The 21246-nt window shown below is 43.9% G+C and overlaps 1 protein-coding gene across 1 annotated transcript in view; it reads left to right on the forward strand.

Moving 5' to 3' along the window:
• LOC124619687 (dipeptidase 1-like) overlaps positions 1–21036 on the forward strand; it is a 315244-nt gene extending 294208 nt beyond the window's left edge. Inside the window, exons 11-12 of the mRNA XM_047146237.1 lie at positions 10247–10368; positions 20869–21036. Of these exons, the coding sequence (XP_047002193.1) occupies positions 10247–10342 (96 nt within the window). The 3' untranslated portion in view covers positions 10343–10368; positions 20869–21036. The remainder of the gene's footprint in view (positions 1–10246; positions 10369–20868) is intronic.
• Positions 21037–21246: the final 210 nt, after the last annotated feature.

Genomic DNA, 21246 nt, shown 5'->3' on the forward strand with positions numbered 1-21246 from the left:
AGAAACGACAAAGTAATTTAACTAAACTGTTCAAGCCAGTCCATTTAAGAATAACATTTCATTATTAAAATAAGAAATTGGTTTGCCAAGATCAACAACATTTTAAAATATTAAGACCAGAGATTCAATAAGTTCACTATGGGGCCCCGAAGAATACTTATTAACAATAAGGCCTGGTGATTAATAACATTAATAACAAGTCTCCAGTGCGCAACTTAGCTAAGATGTGGCCAATTCAATTTTACAAAGAGCTGTCGAAACACAGTATAGAAGGTGAAGCGAAATTCGCTCCCTCGGGCTTCGCAGCGTGATGCCTCACATGCCAACGATAAAAAAATGATTCTCACAAAATTTCGTCCGGCGAGTACACCCGTCTGAGAAAGGGCGTTAAATAGTGGCAATCTGGCAACACTTTGACCACATACATGGTAACTACTTCTCTCAGAACATACCAGTGCTGCTGTGCAGTTGCCGGCCGGGTTGGCAGAGCGGTTCTAGGCGCTACAGTCTGGAACCGCAAGACCACTACGGTCGCAGGTTCGAATCTTGCCTCGGGCATGGATGTGTGTGATTTCCTTAGGTTAGTTAGGTTTAAGTAGTTCTAAGTTCTAGGGGACTGATGACCTCAGAAGTTAAGTCCCATAGTGCTCAGAGGCATTCTTGCTGTGCAGTTGGTGCTGAGGATAGAGTTTTGGGTTAGCATACAGGAGGTCGTTGGTTCGATCCACGGTTAGGGCGCATTTTTTTTAATTTGCTAATTTTATTCTGATATTTCAAACTGTAATATACACAGTTTCTTAGGTCACATGTATCCTAAATTTACAACATTTTGTAACACTAACATAACAAATACGTGGTTAGACAAATACGAAGTAGATAGTTGAAACAAATGACCAGTCATAGGACAGAATAACTTCAAAAATAATAACAATTTCGAGATGCTAAAGATGATAGCACAGTACGATAACACAACGTCTACTTGTCATTTATACTACATGTAATACGAGCGCTTCGATGCCGCACATTAGCAACCAGTGACAATAATAATGTCCATATTAATGACCGCATGACCTTCACAACAAAATGCTCTATCCTCAGACCAACAGACGCTCAAAGCGACCTCTCTGCACGTTCAAACATATCACAACCCGCCGTATCATACAGATTTGGACCCTCCACAGCAAAGTTGCGTCCACAGTAACAAGAGCAGCATGAACATGCGCTACCAATTCTTTCTCATTCGTCGTCATAATAGAGTACACGAGCTCCTTCAGGTGTCCCCATAGGAAGAAATGCAGGGGATTTAGGTCAGGTGAACACGGTGGCCATACAACTGGACCTCCACGTCCGAGCGATTTCCCTGGAAATGTTCTGTCCAAATACTCACGCACATTCATTCCAGAGTATAGAGGTGCACCATCATGTTGGAACCATATTTTCTGTCGAATATGTAGTGGAACATCTTGCAGCGCATCAGACAGTTAATTTGCGAAGAATCCATGATACATTCGTGCGTGCAGTCAAACGTTCAGGCAACATGTAGGAGCCCAAGCACCTGTCGCCCAACATTCCGACCCAGACGCTGATACCAAAGCGAACTTGATATCCACAGTCGCGGGTGGTTTGCGAGTTAACTTCACACCAATGGTGGGCAATGTGCATGCTGAAGACACCCTCACGAGTGAATGCTGTTTCGCCGATCATATTACAGTGAGCACGAAGTCATCGTTGGCTTCCTGTTGTTGGTGGCTCCATTGACGGGATTTCATCCACTGATGGCGATCTGCAGGTTGCAGGTGTTGAGTGAAAGCATAATGATAGGAGTGCAGCCCATCTCCTGCAGCACGTTAACAACGGAGCGTCGCGAGACACGCAGCTGCCTTGCTGTGCTACGTGCACTTCGCTGAGGTTCTTGGTGTGTGATCTCCAGAATAGCTTCCTCAGCAGATGCAGTACGGCGAGTAGTGGGACGACCTCTGTCACGCAATGGTGAAAGGAGAGAACCTGACTCCCGAACGCGCAGATCCAACCGACTAAACATACACTCCTGGAAATTGAAATAAGAACACCGTGAATTCATTGTCCCAGGAAGGGGAAACTTTATTGACACATTCCTGGGGTCAGATACATCACATGATCACACTGACAGAACCACAGGCACATAGACACAGGCAACAGAGCATGCACAATGTCGGCACTAGTACAGTGTATATCCACCTTTCGCAGCAATGCAGGCTGCAATTCTCCCATGGAGACGATCGTAGAGATGCTGGATGTAGTCCTGTGGAACGGCTTGCCATGCCATTTCCACCTGGCGCCTCAGTTGGACCAGCGTTCGTGCTGGACGTGCAGACCGCGTGAGACGACGCTTCATCCAGTCCCAAACATGCTCAATGGGGGACAGACCCGGAGATCTTGCTGGCCAGGGTAGTTGACTTACACCTTCTAGAGCACGTTGGGTGGCACGGGATACATGCGGACGTGCATTGTCCTGTTGGAACAGCAAGTTCCCTTGCCGGTCTAGGAATGGTAGAACGATGGGTTCGATGACGGTTTGGATGTACCGTGCACTATTCAGTGTCCCCTAAACGATCACCAGTGGTGTACGGCCAGTGTAGGAGATCGCTCCCCACACCACGATGCCGGGTGTTGGCCCTGTGTGCCTCGGTCGTATGCAGTCCTGATTGTGGCTCTCACCTGCACGGCGCCAAACACGCATACGACCATCATTGGCACCAAGGCAGAAGCGACTCTCATCGCTGAAGACGACACGTCTCCATTCGTCCCTCCATTCACGCCTGTCGCGACACCACTGGAGGCGGGCTGCACGATGTTGGGGCGTGAGCGGAAGACGGCCTAACGGTGTGCGGGACCGTAGCCCAGCTTCATGGAGACTGTTGCGAATGGTCCTCGCCGATACCCCAGGAGCAACAGTGTCCCTAATTTGCTGGGAAGTGGCGGTGCGGTCCCCTACGGCACTGCGTAGGATCCTACGGTCTTGGCGTGCATCCGTGCGTCGCCGCGGTCCGGTCCCAGGTCGACGGGCACGTGCACCTTCCGCCGACCACTGGCGACAACATCGATGTACTGTGGAGACCTCACGCCCCACGTGTCGAGCAATTCGGCGGTACGTCCACCCGGCCTCCCGCATGCCCACTATACGCCCTCGCTCAAAGTCCGTCAACTGCACATACGGTTCACGTCCACGCTGTCGCGGCATGCTACCAGTGTTAAAGACTGCGATGGAGCTCCGTATGCCACGGCAAACCGGCTGACACTGACGGCGGCGGTGCACAAATGCTGCGCAGCTAGCGCCATTCGACGGCCAACACCGCGGTTCCTGGTGCGTCCGCTGTGCCGTGCGTGTGATCATTGCTTGTACAGCCCTCTCGCAGTGTCCGGAGCAAGTATGGTGGGTCTGACACACCGGTGTCAATGTGTTCTTTTTTCCATTTCCAGGAGTGTATTATTATCTGGATGGTGTCGACAAGGATATATAGCAGCATATTCACGAGTGGCAAAACCAACCTGATTATCAGATACACCAAGGACCAGAAGCACATCCACATATTCATTGTTTGTCTATGCCATGTCTGCCACACTGATTTAGAGGTTTACAATGATGAAATTCGATACGTGTACGCATGTACATTAGTGTCTGTCACGGGCGCATTACTCCGATCGCAACTAGTAACTGTCTGGTGGACAGCTCATACAATATAAACACGGCGTCAGTCCTGCGCGCGCGTGCACCGGCCGCAGTGACCGAGCAGTTCTAGGCGCTACAGTCTGGAATCGCGCGACCGCTACGGTCGCAGGTTCGAATCCTGCCTCGGGCATGGATGTGTGTGATGTCCTTAGGTTAGTTAGGCTTAAGTAGTTCTAAGTTCTAGGGGACTGATGACCTCAGAAGTTAAGTCACATAGTACTCAGAGCCATTAGTCCTGCGCGCTGTTACACCTAACGCACATTACCTGACAGATATTCTTCTGCTGATTCATCCCGACACCGCTAATTGTGAAACGTTTGGTTTCACTGTTTCCCTAATGGTAACAGACGTAATGTTTTCACAACCCCATCGATAAAATAATAATAATAATAGTAATAATAATGCATTGAGATACGTACTAAACAGCATGCGGTTACCAGTCTCAACGTCGAAAGGCATAATTAGTGGGACCATGCTGAAAACACACGCAAATAGTAACCAAGCTTGGACATTATTCGCAAAGCATGTTGCTAGTCCTACTGGTAACGTAAGGCCCTAACAAAATGTAGGGTAATGAGTCTGAACAAGGCAATAATAATACTGAGCGATCTAAGGTGCTGCAGTCATGGACTGTGCGGCTGATCCTGGCGGAGGTTCGAGTCCTCCCTCGGGCATGAGTGTGTGTGTTCGTCCTTAGGATAATTTAGGTTAAGTAGTGTGTAAGCGTAGGGACTGATGACCTTAGCAGTTAAGTCCCATAAGATTTCACACACATATGAACATTTTGAACAATAATAATAGTTGGTACAAATCTGTGGGACCACTGGAGGAGGGTACAAAGAATACAGGTTTTGCGTGTAGTAGATGAAGTGGCGCGAATAAATTCACGCCCACGACGTGGAAAGGGCTTCTTTCAAAGCTGACTAATCTTCCATTTCTACGACTGTAGTACTGAACTGGAATCTCCTGCATGCTAACCCAAAACTCTTTCCTCTGGACCAACTGTACACCACCACAAATATGTGCTGAGAGAGGTAGTTACCACATATCTGGTTATCGTGTTGCCAGATTGCCACTCTAACGCCCTTTCTCCGCCGAATGTACTCGCCGGACGAGATTTTGTCACAGACATTTTTTTTTTTTTTCATCGCTGAGTTGTGCTGCGAAGCCAGAGTGCGCGAATTACACTTCATCCTGTTTACAGAATTGGTCCTCAGTGCACGCTGCTACTGGCCCGAATCCCGGACAGTTAACAAATAGATCGTCTCAGATTTCCTGGCTTTCGTCTTCTAGAGCACACGTTGAAAATACATATGACTAAATGCAGGTAAATAATATAATTAACAATTACAAAAGTTGAGATCAAGGGCTAGAGGGCTGGCGATTGGGGTCAAGCAGGCAAAATGAACTGAAAGGCAATTACAGCGGGAGACTGACATGATAACTGCAAAAGCTGCGTATCATTTACAACACCATGGCAAGACACCGCCCGTGGGCTGTACAATCGGTGAACACCTTCAATAATAACAGTGAATAAACGACGGCAATGCACTCAGCAATTTGTAATAAGAAATAATCTCAAACCGAGGTAACAAATTTAGCTGGGTGGAAAGAACCCCGCCAACTTGGTCTCTGTAGGACGCAGTAAGTTCAAATGCAAACCATCAATCAAATTCAGTACTGTGCCTTTGGTGCAGAACCGAAACGAATCCACGAGTCGCCACACGAGACAGACTCAACTCGCGTGCGTAAATACTACCGATAGGTTGGCTAGAGAACTTCCTTCGGATGTTGCCAGAAAGCTTTTAGTGGCAGGCGTTGGTAATTAATGGGTTACAAAATTTGCTACAGAATGCCACAAGGTACAAGTTTCAAAACATATGTAAGACCTCTCTAGGAATCAGAACAAGACTTGAGTAGTAATACGTAAACGTAAGTAAACAGGAAAGGAATAAAAGTTTAACAGACCTCTCCACAGTAAGTTATTAGATTTCAAGGCAAATGTGACACGCGTGTGGCTCACCGGAAAGCATTTAGAAGTGGTGCACGTGGTAACGCAGGCTGTTATATTTAAATTTGGAGGCTGTACGTGGGCGGCCACCACAAATCTAAAACAGGAGGCTGAGCTGAAGCACGAACCAACAGGCAACGGACCTCGCTAAGTCACAGAATAGACTGCAAAACGGAGGTTCCTACTGCAACAGGGACTCTGACAGGACCAAGGGATGGGACGCAGTCTCAGAAATGACCGCTGCTCGGTTAAAGTTAGCCCGAAGGAATATTAAAATTCCAAGACGTGCTCACCAGGAAGATCCTGTGAGGTTTCAACTGAAGAATAACTCACAGCGCTGTCCGAAGCTCGGGCGGTGAAGCGAACGGTTTCCTCCCGCCTGGTCCCCTAACAGGGTGCCCGCATCGATGCGCTGTATTTCCTTCCCACGTCCTCCTCGAAAGCACGTTCAGGAGGCAAATCAGCAACGAACCAAGAATCCGCTACACGCGGCTATCCACCAGCAAGCACGCCGAACTCAGAACTGACCCTTCGCGAGCACCTAACTGCGACCTCAGTCCTCGCCACCGCTTGCGTAGGTCCTGTATCGTGCCCGTGATCCAAACATAAGCCTCTACGGAGTGTGACGCGACCTTTCATCTACAACTACATCTACATGGATTCTCTGCAAATCACACTTAAGTGCCTGACAAAGGATTCATAGAACCACTTTCACAATAAATCTCTATTATTCCAACCTCCAACAGCGCACGGAGGAAACGAACGCCGATATATTTCCGAGCGAGCTTTGATTTTCTTCATTTCTTATGAGGATCGTTTCCCCCTATGTAGGTCGGGGTCAACAAAATATTTTCGAGTTCGGAGGAGAAAGTTGGTGATTAGAACTCCGTGAGAATATTCCGCAGCCACAAAAAGCGCCTTTGTTTTAATGATGTCCACCCCAAATCCTGTGTCATTTCAGTGACACTTTCCCCTCTGTTTCGAGATAATATAAAACGTGTCATTCTTCTTTGAACTTCCTCGATGTACTCCGTTAGTCCTATCTGGTACGGATCCCAGATTACGAAGCAGTACTCCAAAAGACGACGGACAAGCGTAGTGTACGCAGCCTCTTTAGTAGGTCTGTTACATTTTCTAAATGTTTTTGCAATAAAATGCAACCTTTGGTTTGCCTTCCCCACAGTATTTTCTGTGTGTTCTTCCCACTTCAAGTTGTTCGTAATAGTAATTCGTAGGCACTAGTTGAATTTACAGCCTTTATATTTGACTGATTTATCGTGTACCCGAAGTTTAACGGATTGCTCTTAGCACTCAGTGGAGGACCTCACACTTTTCATTATCATAACTGCCAATTTTCGCACCCTACAGATATCATATTTAAATCATTTTTAATTTGTTTTGATCTTCTGATGACTTTACTAGACGATAAACGACTGCATCACCTGCAAACAACATAAGACGGATGCTGAGACTGGCTTCTAAATAGTTTATGTAGGTAAGAAACAGCAGGCGGAGCTTTCACACTACCTTTGGGAAAGCCAGAAATCACTCCTGTTTCACTCGATGACTTCCCGTCAATGACTACGAACTGTGACCTCTCTTACATGAAATCACGAATCCAGTCGCATAAGTGAGACGATATCCCATAAGCATGCAATTTGATTACAAGCCGCTTGTGTGTTATAGTGTCAAAAGCCTTCTGGAAATCTAGAAATACGGAATTAGTTTCAATTCCTTTGTCAATAGCACTCAACACTTCGTATGAGTAAAGAGGTAGTTGTGTTTCACAAGAACGACTTTTTCTAAATCCATGTTGACTGCGTGTCAGTAGACCGTTCTCTTTGAGGTAATTCATAATGACCGAACACAATATATGTTCCAAAATCCTTATCCATAACGACGTTGATGATAAGCGTTTATAATTTAGTGGACTATGCCTAGTACGTTTCTTATATATTCGTGTTATCTGTGCAACTTTCCAGTCTTTGGGTAGGGCTCTTTCATCGAGCGAACGGTTGTATGTGATTGTTAAGTATGGAGGTATTGCATCAGCATACTGTGAAAGGAACCTAATTGGACCAGAAGATTTTCTGTTATTAAGTGATTTAAGTTGCTTCACTAGCCCAAGGATATCTACATCTAAGTTGGCAGCTGTTCCTGATTCGGATTCTCGAATATTTATTTCGTCTACTTCGATGAAGGAATTTCAGAAGGCTGTATTTAGTAACTCTACTTTGGCATCACTATCGTCGATAGTATTTCTATTGCTATCTCGCAGAGAAGGCATTGATTGTGTCTTGCCGCTAACATACTTTACATACGACCAGAATCTCTGAGAGGTTTCGAGACAAAGTTTCTATGTGGAAACTATTATAAGTATCTCGCATTGAGGTCCGAACCAAATTAGGGGCTTCTGTAAAAGATCGCCGATCTTGGAGATTTTGCGTTCGTTTGGATTTGACATGCTTTTTTGCTGTTTCTGCAATAGTGTTCTGACCCGTTTTGTGTACCAAGAGGGATCAGCTCCACCGTTTGGTATAAATCTCTCAACTGCTGTCGATACTAATTCTCTGAATCCAAGTCAAATCTGGGCTACACTTACATTGTTAATTTGGAACGAGTGGAGATTGACTCTCAGAAAGATGTCAAGTGAATTTTTATCTGCTTTCAATTCGCGCAGCGTCTCAAATGATACAGTTTTATTCCTTACACTTTTCTCTTTAAGAAATGATTTTTGTGTCACATGGGCGCTTGCTGTAACTGCTACACCATGTGGAAGGACCCCTTGCAGCTGGATCACTTGTCATCGATAGGAACACCCGAAGTCCTCAAATTGGACTCATAGCAAAATAATTCTGTATACGTCATTTTCAATATACTTTCTATCACCACGCACAGGATAACTGAAGAATATGCTTCCATCAAATTCCAATCAAAATCAGATGTACCGTTCTCAAGTTATATTTCCCCCAATTTGAAAAATACGGTTTCGGGAAAAATGCGTTTAAAGTTTTGTGGTACATTATTTTGTAGTTTAGTTAAGCATAACCCCGGTCAGCGATTCCTGGACCATATAGCAGTCCCTATAGATCCAAATGGAGGCACTCCTCCATCTTGTTTGTGGCCGTGGTGGTCCTGCGGACCTCTTTGGCAAACTCCATCATCCGTTGTCCTGATTGCTCGATACGCTTTTCATCCGCTTTCGTGCAGAAGTTGTAACAGGCTGACATTATCTCAACCTGGAACACGGTCATAATTTCCAATTTTCCTGTTAAGCCGTCGTTGAAATTACATGTCGACTATTTTTTTCTGTTGTGAATGGTTTTCGAAGACACTTTTTTACAAGTCACTTTGTAACATAATAACGGAGTTTTTGGCAAACTTGGGATAAACACTACAATGAAGTAGACATTCCACAAAATATTTTAAACCAAAAAATCGATGTTTTTTTCCGATTCAAAGATGACAACCCTCTCAGAGAATGGGCCGTTATTGTACATGTGCGGAAAGGTTCTATCTTGGAAGAGAACTACACTGAACATGCTGAGATCAGACGAGGAAAATGCAGTCAAATACTTAAAGATTCAAGAGTCAGACTGCAAGATTTCTTCAGTGATGACGTTCGCACAAATCTGTGAAAACGTTTAATGAAACCTGTTGGCAGTGTGACCTGGTGATGTTCTTTTGAACGTAGCTGTTCATGACGTAATAAATATGTATCAATACAATTGTGGTGGTTTCTTATCAATACGAACAAGAATCAGTTGTGGAAATCAAGACGATCAAGAAACTAATTTATTGACGATAATTTATAAAATTTGGACATCAGAATAAGTGTTCAGTAATTTTTGGTGACGTAACTAAACAATTGAAATATTTTTCAAGCAAACTAGGTTACAGCTACTGTCAGGGTGATGATGTTGGACTAACAGAGACTGGGCAGTCGCATAAACTTGCTCTATGTAAAGTTAGAGTGTCTTTACGTAGAGTGGCCTTTGTCGTTTTAGAAAAATAGTTATATTTTATTTAAATTAGCTTCTCAATCTATAGCGGTGGCCGTGCGGTTCTAGGCACTTCAGTCCGGAACCACGTGACTGCTACGGTCGCAGGTTCGAATCCTGCCTCGGGCATGGATGTATGTGATGTCCTTAGGTTAGTTAGGTTGAAGTAGTTCTAAGTTCTAGGGGACTGATGACCTCAGATGTGGAGTCCCATAGTGCTCAGAGCCATTCTCAATCTATATAGTAATCTGTTACCCCATAGATTAGTTCTCCAAAGTACGCCTAGCATATCTATCACTACAAACTTCACGATGAATAGATATTAATTTATTTCTGCTTGTGTTCTGGTATTTCTAAACACCATTCTTTTTCCCCTTTCCTCTGAACACTCATTTTCCATTTTCTTTCTGGAGCATAAAATTCATAAGGTCTATTGTCATGAGAAATAAATAAAACTTTCATGTCACACATAAACGTTAATTGTTTCAGATTCAGTAGCTAAGTGAATATTTGCCTTGGTTTCAGGTTCATCTTTCCCTGACTGCTAATCAGCCGATCGAGGACCTCATACCAACTAACGAGATACCGAACGACGCTAAAGCCTGCAGGACCGACCTCTAGAAGCGTCTGAGTCATCCCGAAAGCAGGTACAGAGGATGTTAGTTCCCTATCGCTGGATAACATTTAATTCTCCCAAGACGTTCTCGAGCAAGCATGTAAATAAATTACTTTTCCGGTGCGTGATGTGGAATCAGTTTAAACTCTGCTACTGCATAAAGAGTGACTAATACTCCACACCTTAACATGAAGTGGAAGCATACTCTGTGGATAATAGTCAAACTAGAGAGACATAGCCCTTCTTCTACTTGTTCCGCACTTCATCAGTTAGACGCTTACCTGATACGGCCACGAACTTATACGTTCTCTTCTGACATTGCTCTCCGTCGCCAGACCGAACCACATTACTGCCACAGTCTAAAATTAAGAGTATGTCATCTCTGGTCTTACACATTAATGTTCGGTATATGGTTAAACGTAAACACACACCAACGCACACACACACACACACACACACACACACACAAACACAAACACATACAGACATACTTTGTGTCTGGAGAATTACGTAATAGTCATTTCGTGAACAGTCTGGGATACCGAATCATAAAAACAGTAAATCTCGGAGGGTATTTGACGTTGACCTTAATTCAGTGATTACAAAACTGAAATTTGCAAAGTTTTCTAAAATGTTAAAATATCTTTCAGTTGCCTCGATAGCGTACATACATGAAAACTTAAATATGATTACAAGACCATTTTGTTTTCAGCGCAAGCATTCTCAGATCATTCTCGTATTAGACGTAGGTTGAACAAAAACTGGATACACCAGAAATAATCATATCATGTATAACTTCCACGTGTATAAGAGACAAATTAAATAAGAAATTTAATGGTAACAGCAACAACGGAATTGAGACTTTTTCTTTGACATGATCGTATGAGATACAAGTTGAACAAATATTAGCTAGTCACCACATTTCATGTTTCATAAAGATCTATGCAGTTAACAGATTTGTGAAAAAAAGGGTTGTTACATTTAGCAGATTACATAACATCGCTTTCTCCTTCCCTGAAAATGTCAGACATTACTAAATTTACAAATAACTTTTCAGTATCAGTACACTTATCACCATGATGTTGTAGATCCTTTGGCCTGGGTACCACAACTGATTTGGTGGGAAAGGGTGTAATAAACCTTTACATACTCTCCTGAGGCAAACTGTTGTAATTGGTCTTGGTATCCTGGATATTGGCATTGGGAAAGAGTTTACATCCGGGCAGGTCCCACGTACATGTTCGATCCAGGACACTTCTGGGAAACTTGTTGGTAACGGCACTATCTCAACATCACGCAAGCAGTTCACCGATACAAGTGTTGTACGTGGACGAGTATTGTTCTGCTGAAAAATGGCACCAAGATACTGTCACGTGAGAGGTAATACTGCTGTTGTGCCATCAGAGTACCTCAGTGGCAACCTGTTGTGATATGAAGGCTTAACTGCTGGCTCCAGAAGTAACACCGTTGTGCCTCTCCAAAAAACTGGAAGAATGGACGCCGTTATGCTCGCCGACTATGGTCATCCGGTATAGTGCAGAATCCTGATTCATCGCTGAACACATTGACATTCATGAACAGTCCACGCTTCCCGGTGATAACGCCACCCTGAACTTACCACTTTATTGTTGTGGTGTTAACAGCTACCTATGCATGGGACGGTACTTCCCTAATGTGGCTGCTACTAGTCTCTGACCAGTGGTAGTGGATGACACAGAATATTGCTGGGAATCCATACTCGCTCTCGGATGGCAGGCGACTGCTGCGATGTCGGGGACCCTACCTTGTGGTGTTCAAACGTGGTCGACCAGAACCTTGACGACGAGTGTGCCTTCCTTCAGCTTCCCTCGCAGTCCAACATCGAGCCAATGTATCTCGATATAGCACGACTTGACCAGTTGGCCAAATGGGGACCCAGAATGAGGCCTGTTTCAAATGATAATGAAAAGTGTGAGGTCATCCACTGAGTGCTAAGAGCAATCCGTTAAACTTCGGGTACACGATAAATCAGTCAAATATAAAGGCTGTAAATTCAAACTTACAAGGTGCTGATAACGCTGTCTGACAGGAGTATGCGGCATCTCCATATCCTTCGCACTGATCACACAACATCAGACGCTGTTCATGTCCCTCATACCAGACCTGCTAACAATAATAAACATGAACAAGACTAATGAACTCTGGTGCCTGTTCTACCTGTCACGGAGAATTGCAGCTCCATTCAAACCTGCCGACGGTGTCTACGTGTATGTAGTTACATTGGCCACATTTTTCTGGATGCTTCACTGTCAGGGAGTGTAACGTACAATGGGAACGTAATTTCTCTAGCAATATTTATATATTTAACATTTATTTTGATAAACATAGCGTAGAGTGGGGGGCGGCCAAATTTCATCCTCCAACCCTTTGACTACATAATTTGAAAAATTAATGTTAAGTAATTTAAGAGTTTAAAATAAATGCCGATGGTTATAACAATTCTTCGTCTTGCTATAAACATGACGAAGGTTATGTGATATAATGTACAGTTGTAGGATGACAAGTTCAAATTTATGCTGGGTTAGCCGTCTTTTTTACGATCCTGGCAACTATTTTAGCGGTCAGCCAGAAAGCGATGGAGAACATACTGACCATAGTTTCCAGTCTGCACGTCCACATTCTTGTCCAGCCACTAAAAGAAATGTTACTATTCTCTATTTGCTTAGCGGGATCGGGACTATGATTATAAATGAAGATTAGTTCTAACTGATACATATATTTAGTAAAGACTCATATGCACCACATGAAATTCATTATGTTCATATTGATAGTAAATTTGTCTATCCTAAACAACAATGTGAGCAGTTTAGCAGTTCAGAGGCCACCTCTACGGTAAGTTCCTACAAAATTGTCTTTCACCCTGACTACTAATACTCAAAATAAATGCTTGCCACAAAAGTGGATGATAATTGTCCCCGCTTGCCACGCGGCTTTGTCAATATCACGCACGGCACACTGTTACTTTTGCGAAATCTAAGCGATCGAGGACGGTGTGCACTTCTCGCGAGTTCACTATTTATTATTACTGAAAATATTCGTTTTGGCACAGTCTGTCTCTTGCGTCATCCGAGGCACCGCGCACTCCGGCCTTTGACAGACGCGGATCTTACAGTGGTTGGGTGCGAACTGAAGTTTTTTTTTGCCTATTGGGTTGTATTTATATATGTGGCGCAGCGGACGGCCAAGGGAACACTTGCTGTCAGCCGCCTTACGCACACGGCAGCATTCTCTAAACGGCCGCTTTCTCGTACACACTATATTTAATAACAAACTTATCAATGAATCTAGAATCTTCTTAATTTGGTTGAAATCACAGAAAAAGACTCAGCTCGCTTGCATAAAAACTTTGCCTTCTATATTTTTTAGAATGGAACTGACAACAGAGCATTCCCCTGAACTATAAATTTAAGAGACCTTGTGTTGGTTATTATTAACAGTACGGTCCCAAAACTTATTATAGCTCTACTATTTAATAGGTTTTATCATGTGCTGCAACCAAAACTTTCTAGCACTAAAATTACAGATACTTAATCTACTACAAATAAGGACGTTTTAGTTCCAATTTTAGTTTTCATTAAATTGCTAGGAAACTATTAGAGGTAGCGTAACGTGGGCACTTAAGTTATTATTTTTAGGTTGGACCGAAGCATCATACAAATTTTTACATTTCTATGTCTAATATTTAGGGCATTCAATTTTTCTTAAAAGCGTGGATTCTGACCACAATTTTTATTTAATCATGTCGAGACTTGCACCAGTTAATTTTAACATACGTCTACAAATTTCAAAACTCCGCCATCTCTCTCCTCACATCCACCATTGCTGGCGGCTCACCTCCAACTGCGCAACACTACGTGCTGTTCACATCCATCTGCCCAACACTACAATGGCAGACAACAATGCAAACTAGGCACAGACTGCACACAGCACAGCCAGTGATTTTCATACAGAGCGCTACGTGGCGTTACCAATAAGAAAACCTAAACAGCCTACTTACACAGTATCACATTAAACTATATGTTGTCAAAGTCTGAAAAAGCAATTTTAATTTTTAATTTTATTCTTAATTGTGCAATACTTGTACGCTATGCGCTGACGCTTTATGGTCACGTTTCGCTACTAGCAGTGACCCGGCACACTCGCTTGCCTCTGTATCTCACAAACTATATTGCGCTTGTTTCGCTACACAGTCTTTTCATTAGGCGTATGATGTGACGGGGGGCTTCTGGTAACTGTAGATAGGGATTGTCTTGTGGGGAGTATTGGACAGGACGTTGCATGGAAAAGGACATACGGTGGAAATGATAGAATGGAATAAGTAACTGGGATGGATTAGATGAGTGGGAGGCAAGAAACGAGTTGAATAGAGCTTTCATTTGGGTAGGGTCAAATGGATACGGTAGGTTACGGTTAGATGGTAGATTAGGTCTCAGAGTTGAGTTCATGGTCTAGGACTGGAAGACGATTGAAATTACATTCCAAAAGAACATGGAGAGTTCTTAGACGACAGGAATGTTGAATGTATCAACAGGGCTTGGCAGTAGGCGGGTTTCTCATGGATTGGCGAAGTTGTAGGTTGTTGGAAAAATTCATGGGATATGTAGGAAAGGCTAACGTGTTGTTGGAATTAGAAGAGGTGCGGGAACTTTGTGAGGCAATAAAACGTTGGAGGAGTTTGCTAAAGTTTTTTTCTTTGTTATTTTATCACCAGCGCCGAGACGGGCGGTGACCTGTCGGCACGCAACATTCTGGTCTGCAGCCTAAGGCTTTAAAAATGAGATTTAAAAACTATCTAGAAATTTTCACCTTTAAAACTATAAAAGGGATGAATGTGGTCGGCGTTTAAGTAGAACGTCAAGACTGCTGATTTTGGTGCTGTTGTTGTTTAAATTGACATCGAAGGAGTAAAAAAGAAATTGTGTGTGTGTGTTGTGGTGGTCTTCAGTCCTGAGACTGGTTTGATGCAGCTCTCCATGCTACACTATCCTGTGCAAGCTTCTTCATCTCCCAGTACCTACTGCAACCTACATCCTTCTGAATCTGCTTAGTGTATTCATCTCTTGGTCTCCCTTTACGATTTTTACCCTCCACGCTGCCCTCCAATACTAAATTGATGATCCCGTGATGCCCCAGAACATGTCCTATTAACCGATCCCATTTTCTAGTAAAGTTGTGCCACAAACTCCTCTTCTCTCGAGTTCTGTTCAATACCTCCTCATTAGTTATGTGATCTACCCATCTAATATTCAGCATTCTTCTATAGCACCACATTTCGAAAGCTTCTATTCTCTTCTTGGCCGAACTATTTATCGTCCACATTTCACTTCCATCCATGGCTACGCTCCGTACAAATACTCTCAGAAACGACTTCCTGACACTTAAATCTATACTCGATGTTAACAAGTTTCTCTTCTTCAGAAACGCTTTCCTTGCCATTGCGACTCTACATTTTATATCCTCTCTACTTCGACCATCATCAATTACAATCCTGGAAATGGAAAAAAGAACACATTGACACCGGTGTGTCAGACCCACCATACTTGCTCCGGACACTGCGAGAGGGCTGTACAAGCAATGATCACACGCACGGCACAGCGGACACACCAGGAACCGCGGTGTTGGCCGTCGAATGGCGCTAGCTGCGCAGCATTTGTGCACCGCCGTCGTCGGTGTCAGCCAGTTTGCCGTGGCATACGGAGCTCCATCGCAGTCTTTAACACTGGTAGCACGCCGCGACAGCGTGGACGTGAACCGTATGTGCAGTTGACGGACTTTGAGGGAGGGCGTATAGTGGGCATGCGGGAGGCCGGGTGGACGTACCGCCCAATTGCTCAACACGTGGGGCGTGAGGTCTCCACAGTACATCGATGTTGTCGCCAGTGGTCGGCGGAAGGTGCACGTGCCCGTCGACCTGGGACCGGACCGCAGCAAATTAGGGACACTGTTGCTCCTGGGGTATCGGCGAGGACCATTCGCAACAGTCTCCATGAAGCTGGGCTACGGTCCCGCACACCGTTAGGCCGTCTTCCGCTCACGCCCCAACATCGTGCAGCCCGCCTCCAGTGGTGTCGCGACAGGCGTGAATGGAGGGACGAATGGAGACGTGTCGTCTTCAGCGATGAGAGTCGCTTCTGCCTTGGTGCCAATGATGGTCGTATGCGTGTTTGGCGCCGTGCAGGTGAGCGCCACAATCAGGACTGCATACGACCGAGGCACACAGGGCCAACACCCGGCATCATGGTGTGGGGGGCGATCTCCTTCACTGGCCGTACACCACTGGTGATCGTCGAGGGGACACTGAATAGTGCACGGTACATCCAAATCGTCATCGAACCCATCGTTCTACCATTCCTAGACCGGCAAGGGAACTTGCTGTTCCAACAGGACAATGCACGTCCACATGTATCCCGTGCCACCCAACGTGCTCTAGAAGGTGTAAGTCAACTACCCTGGCCAGCAAGATCTCCGGATCTGTCCCCCATTGAGCATGTTTGGGACTGGATGAAGCGTCGTCTCACGCGGTCTGCACGTCCAGCACGAACGCTGGTCCAACTGAGGCGCCAGGTGGAAATGGTATGCAAGCCGTTCCACAGGACTACATCCAGCATCTCTACGATCGTCTCCATGGGAGAATAGCAGCCTCCATTGCTGCGAAAGGTGGATATACACTGTACTAGTGCCGACATTGTGCATGCTCTGTTGCCTGTGTCTATGTGCCTGTGGTTCTGTCAGTGTGATCATGTGATGTATCTGACCCCAGGAATGTGTCAATAAAGTTTCCCCTTCCTGGGACAATGAATTCACGGTGTTCTTATTTCAATTTCCAGGAGTGTATTTTGCTCCCCAAATAGCAAAACTCCTTTACTACTTTAAGTGTCTCATTCCCTATTCTAATTCCCTCAGCATCACTCGACTACATTCCATTATCCTCGTTGTGCTTTTGTTGATGTTCATCTTATTTCCTCCTTTCAAGCCACTGACCATTCCGTTCAACTGCTCTTCCAAGTCCTTTGCTGTCTCTGACAGAATAACAATGCCATCGGCGAGCCTTAAAGTTGTTATTTCTTCTCCATGGATTTTAATACCTACTCCGAATTTTTCTTTTGTTTCCTTTATTGCTTGCTCAATATACAGATTGAATAACATCGGGGAGAGGCTACAACCCTGTCTCACTCCCTTCCCAACCACTGTTTCCCTTTCATGTCCCTCGACTCTTATAACTGCCATCTGGCTTCTGTACAAATTGTAAATAGCCTTTCGCTTCCTGTATATTACCCCTGCCACCTTCAGAATTTAAAAGACAGTATTCCAGTCAACATTGTCAAAAGCTTCCTCTAAGTCTAAAGAAATAACACATATATTTAAAACACCTTGTAGAAACTGTTGTTTTCTTCTAAAAAACCGCCCTTTAATTTCCCTTAAAAACTGGAGTACCTACACTGGGAGAAAGGATATGGGTAGGGGGGAAAAGGCTATAACGTTGAAGTGTGTGGGTAAAATATATAGGGGTTCTTTGGGTGCGAACTATGAAGATATATGTATATCTCCGGCGCGAGTCTGGTGCGCTAGGAGAGACGTACTATCAAGAGAGGAAGAGATGAAGAGACATGGAAAGGACAGAGGGAGGGAGGTCTCTGGTGTGGAGTGGAATGGATGTGGGGATAATAGTTGGTAGGATAACAAACAGGGCGGTTTTCATTTCCTGCTAGAGATAGACTATTGAGTATGTAGAGGTGTAGGGACGGCAGAATTTAGAGGTAAAGGCGCGGCAGCTTACCAGAATTGATGACCAGAGGAGAAACAATGGAATTATTGGAATCCAGTTTGCGAATAGCGTAGCATAAGCGAAGGTGTACTGTGTATATCTACATCTACATCTACATCTAGGTGATTACAATGCTATTCACTACAAAGTGCCTAGCAGAGGGTTCAATGAACTACCTTCAAGTTGAAACTTGCTGTCAGATTAAAACTGTGTGCCGGACCGAGACTCGAACTCGGGACCTTTGCCTTCCACGTGAGTCGTGCTTGTGTAGCTCAGGTGGTAGAGCACTTGCCCGCGAAAGGCAAAGGTCCCGAGTTCGAGTCTCGGTCCGGCACACAGTTTTAATCTGCCAGGAAGTTTCATATCAGCGCACACTCCGCTGTAGAGTGAAAATTTCATTCTAGAAACATCCCCTAGGCTGTGGCTTAGCCATGTCTCCGCAATATCCTTTCTTCCTGGAGTGCTAGTTCTGTAAGGTTCGCAGGAGAGCCTCTGTGAAGTTTGGAAGGTAGGAGACGAGGTATTGGCGGAATTAAAGCTGTGAGGACGGGCCGTGAGTCGTGCTTGGGTAGCTCAGTTGGTAGAGCACTTGCCCGCGAAAGGCAAAGGTCTCGATTTCGAGTCTCGGTCCGGCACACAGTTTTAATCTGCCAGGAAGTTTCATATCAGCACACACTCCGCTGTAGAGTGAAAATTTCATTCTACCTTCAAGTTGTCTCTCTACCATTCCACTCTCGAACGGCACGCGGCAAAAACAAGCACTTAAATTTTTCTGTGCGAGCCCTTATTTCTCTTATTTTATCGTAACGATCATTTCTCCCTGTGTTAGTTGATGCCAACAGAATGTTTTCGCAATAGGAGGAGAAAACTGGTGGTTGAAACTTCATGAGAAGATCACGTCGCAACGAAAAACGCCTTTGTTTCAATGATGGCCACTGCAATTCACGAATCATGTCTGTGACACTATCTCACCTATTTCGCGATAATACAAAACGAGCTGCACTTGTTTGTACTTTTTCGATGTCATACGTCAGTCCCACCTGATGCGGATCCCACACCGCACTGCAGTACCCCAGAATAGTGCGGACAAGCGTGGTGTAAGCAGTCTCTTTAGTGGACCTGTTGCACCTTCTAAGTGTTCTGACAATGAATCGCAGTCTTTGGTTTGCTCTACCCACAATATTATCTATGTGATCGTTCCAATTTAGGTTATTTGTAATTGTAATCTCTAAGTATTTAGCTGAATTTACAGCCTTCGGATTCGTGTGACTTACCGCGTAATCGAAATTTAGCTGATTTCTTTTAGTACTCATGTGAATAACTTCACACTTTTCTTTACTCAGGGTCAATTGCCACTTTTTGCACCATACAGATATCTTATCTAAATCATTTTGCAATTCGTTTTGATCATCTGATAACTTTACAAGACGGTATTCTAAATGACAGCATCATCTGCAAACAATCTAAGACGGCTACTCAGATTGTCTCCAAGGTCGTTAATATAGATCAGGAACGACAAAGGGCCTATAACACTTCCTTGGGGAACGCCGGATATTACTTCTGTTTTACTCGATGACTTTCCGTCTATTACTACCAACTGCTACCTTCCTGACAGGAAATCACGAATCCAGTCCCATAACTGAGGCGATACTTCGTAGGCACGCAGTTTGGTTAGAAGACGGTTGTGAGGAACGGTGTCTAAGGCCTTCTGGAAATCTAAAAACATGGAATCAATTTGACATCCCCTGTCGATAGCACTTATTACCTCATAATTATAAAGAGCTAGTTGTGTTTCACAAGAACGATATTTTCTGAAACCGTGCCGACTGTGTCAATAAATCGTTTTCTTCGAGGTACTTCATAATGTTCGAATACAGTATATGTTCCAAAACCCTACTGCAAATCGACGTTAGTGATATAGGCCTGTAATTCAGTGGATTACTCCTACTTCCCTTTTTGGGTATAGGTGTGACTTGGAGGAGGAATGAAAATTTTGTGATATTGTAGAGGATTCACGTGGTGAATGGTAAAACGATGCAGAAAGCAAGGCTGAGTGTTTGACGTTCATGGAGTTGCAGACACTGATAGAACTTAGGTGGAGCGGATGTCCATTACATTTCCGTCGGAAATTTGTTAAGGTTTAGGACTCTTAGCTTTAGTAGCGGCATGGATACTGAAGCAAGTAGTCTTTTTTAAAGTGAATACTATATTTCTAATAGTTTTCGAAAGCTCTATACAAGACGATTACAGTGATATACAGCATGTTTCTCTAAAGAATCTGAGAACTGAGCTTAAGTTTTGAGGGAAAGTAGAGGGTATCTGCCGTTAAGCGGGACTCTCGTGGCAGATTCCGACGTTGCACGGAACAAGCAACTCCACCCTGCTTCTAAATTTTTCCACATTTCTCAGATACTTGACTCAAACGCCGCAACGCCAAAATTAATAAGTGTTACATTATTGCAATCGTCTTTCCAAGCGCTTTAGAATGGCTTTGTAAGGTGTAGTGATCCCTTAAAAAAATCTTGTTTCAGTATCTTACATTTGTTCCTTAAAAGAACTGTTCGTAACCAGAAATGATGTTAACTAATATAATTTTGAACAAAAAAAAGTGCGGTTACAGTATACAAACTTTATGTTCTTCCTTAGCACATTTTGTTTTTACTAATGAACAAGTGTCATAGTGTTTCAAAACAGTTGAATAATATGAACCTGTCTTTTCTTTTACAGCATCATAATACACAGAAACAACATCTTGTAAGAAGCAGAAGGCATCAAACTCACAAAGAAGAGGAGTTACTACTTTTGTTAGTTGTTTATTATTGTATAAGAATTTACTGTATGTATTACAAGTATTCTGCTGTTAACAATATTATACCAATAAAATTCCATGAGACCAATTTTATTTAAACCGACAGTAAAATTCGTCGTTGTATGTAAAGCATCTCTACCTGATTGTTTAGCACAAGATCCAGCACACTTACTGAGGACAGATGGTAAGAGAAAGAGAGAAGGAGATACAGAGAGAGAGACAAGACTGGATGAGCAAGGGGATAGGGAGAAACGGGTAAGGTAAGACAACATGAGAAATCAAGACAAACAACGTTT

This window comes from Schistocerca americana, chromosome 6 (genome assembly GCF_021461395.2).
Source record: "Schistocerca americana isolate TAMUIC-IGC-003095 chromosome 6, iqSchAmer2.1, whole genome shotgun sequence".
NCBI classification, from domain to species: domain Eukaryota; kingdom Metazoa; phylum Arthropoda; class Insecta; order Orthoptera; family Acrididae; genus Schistocerca; species Schistocerca americana.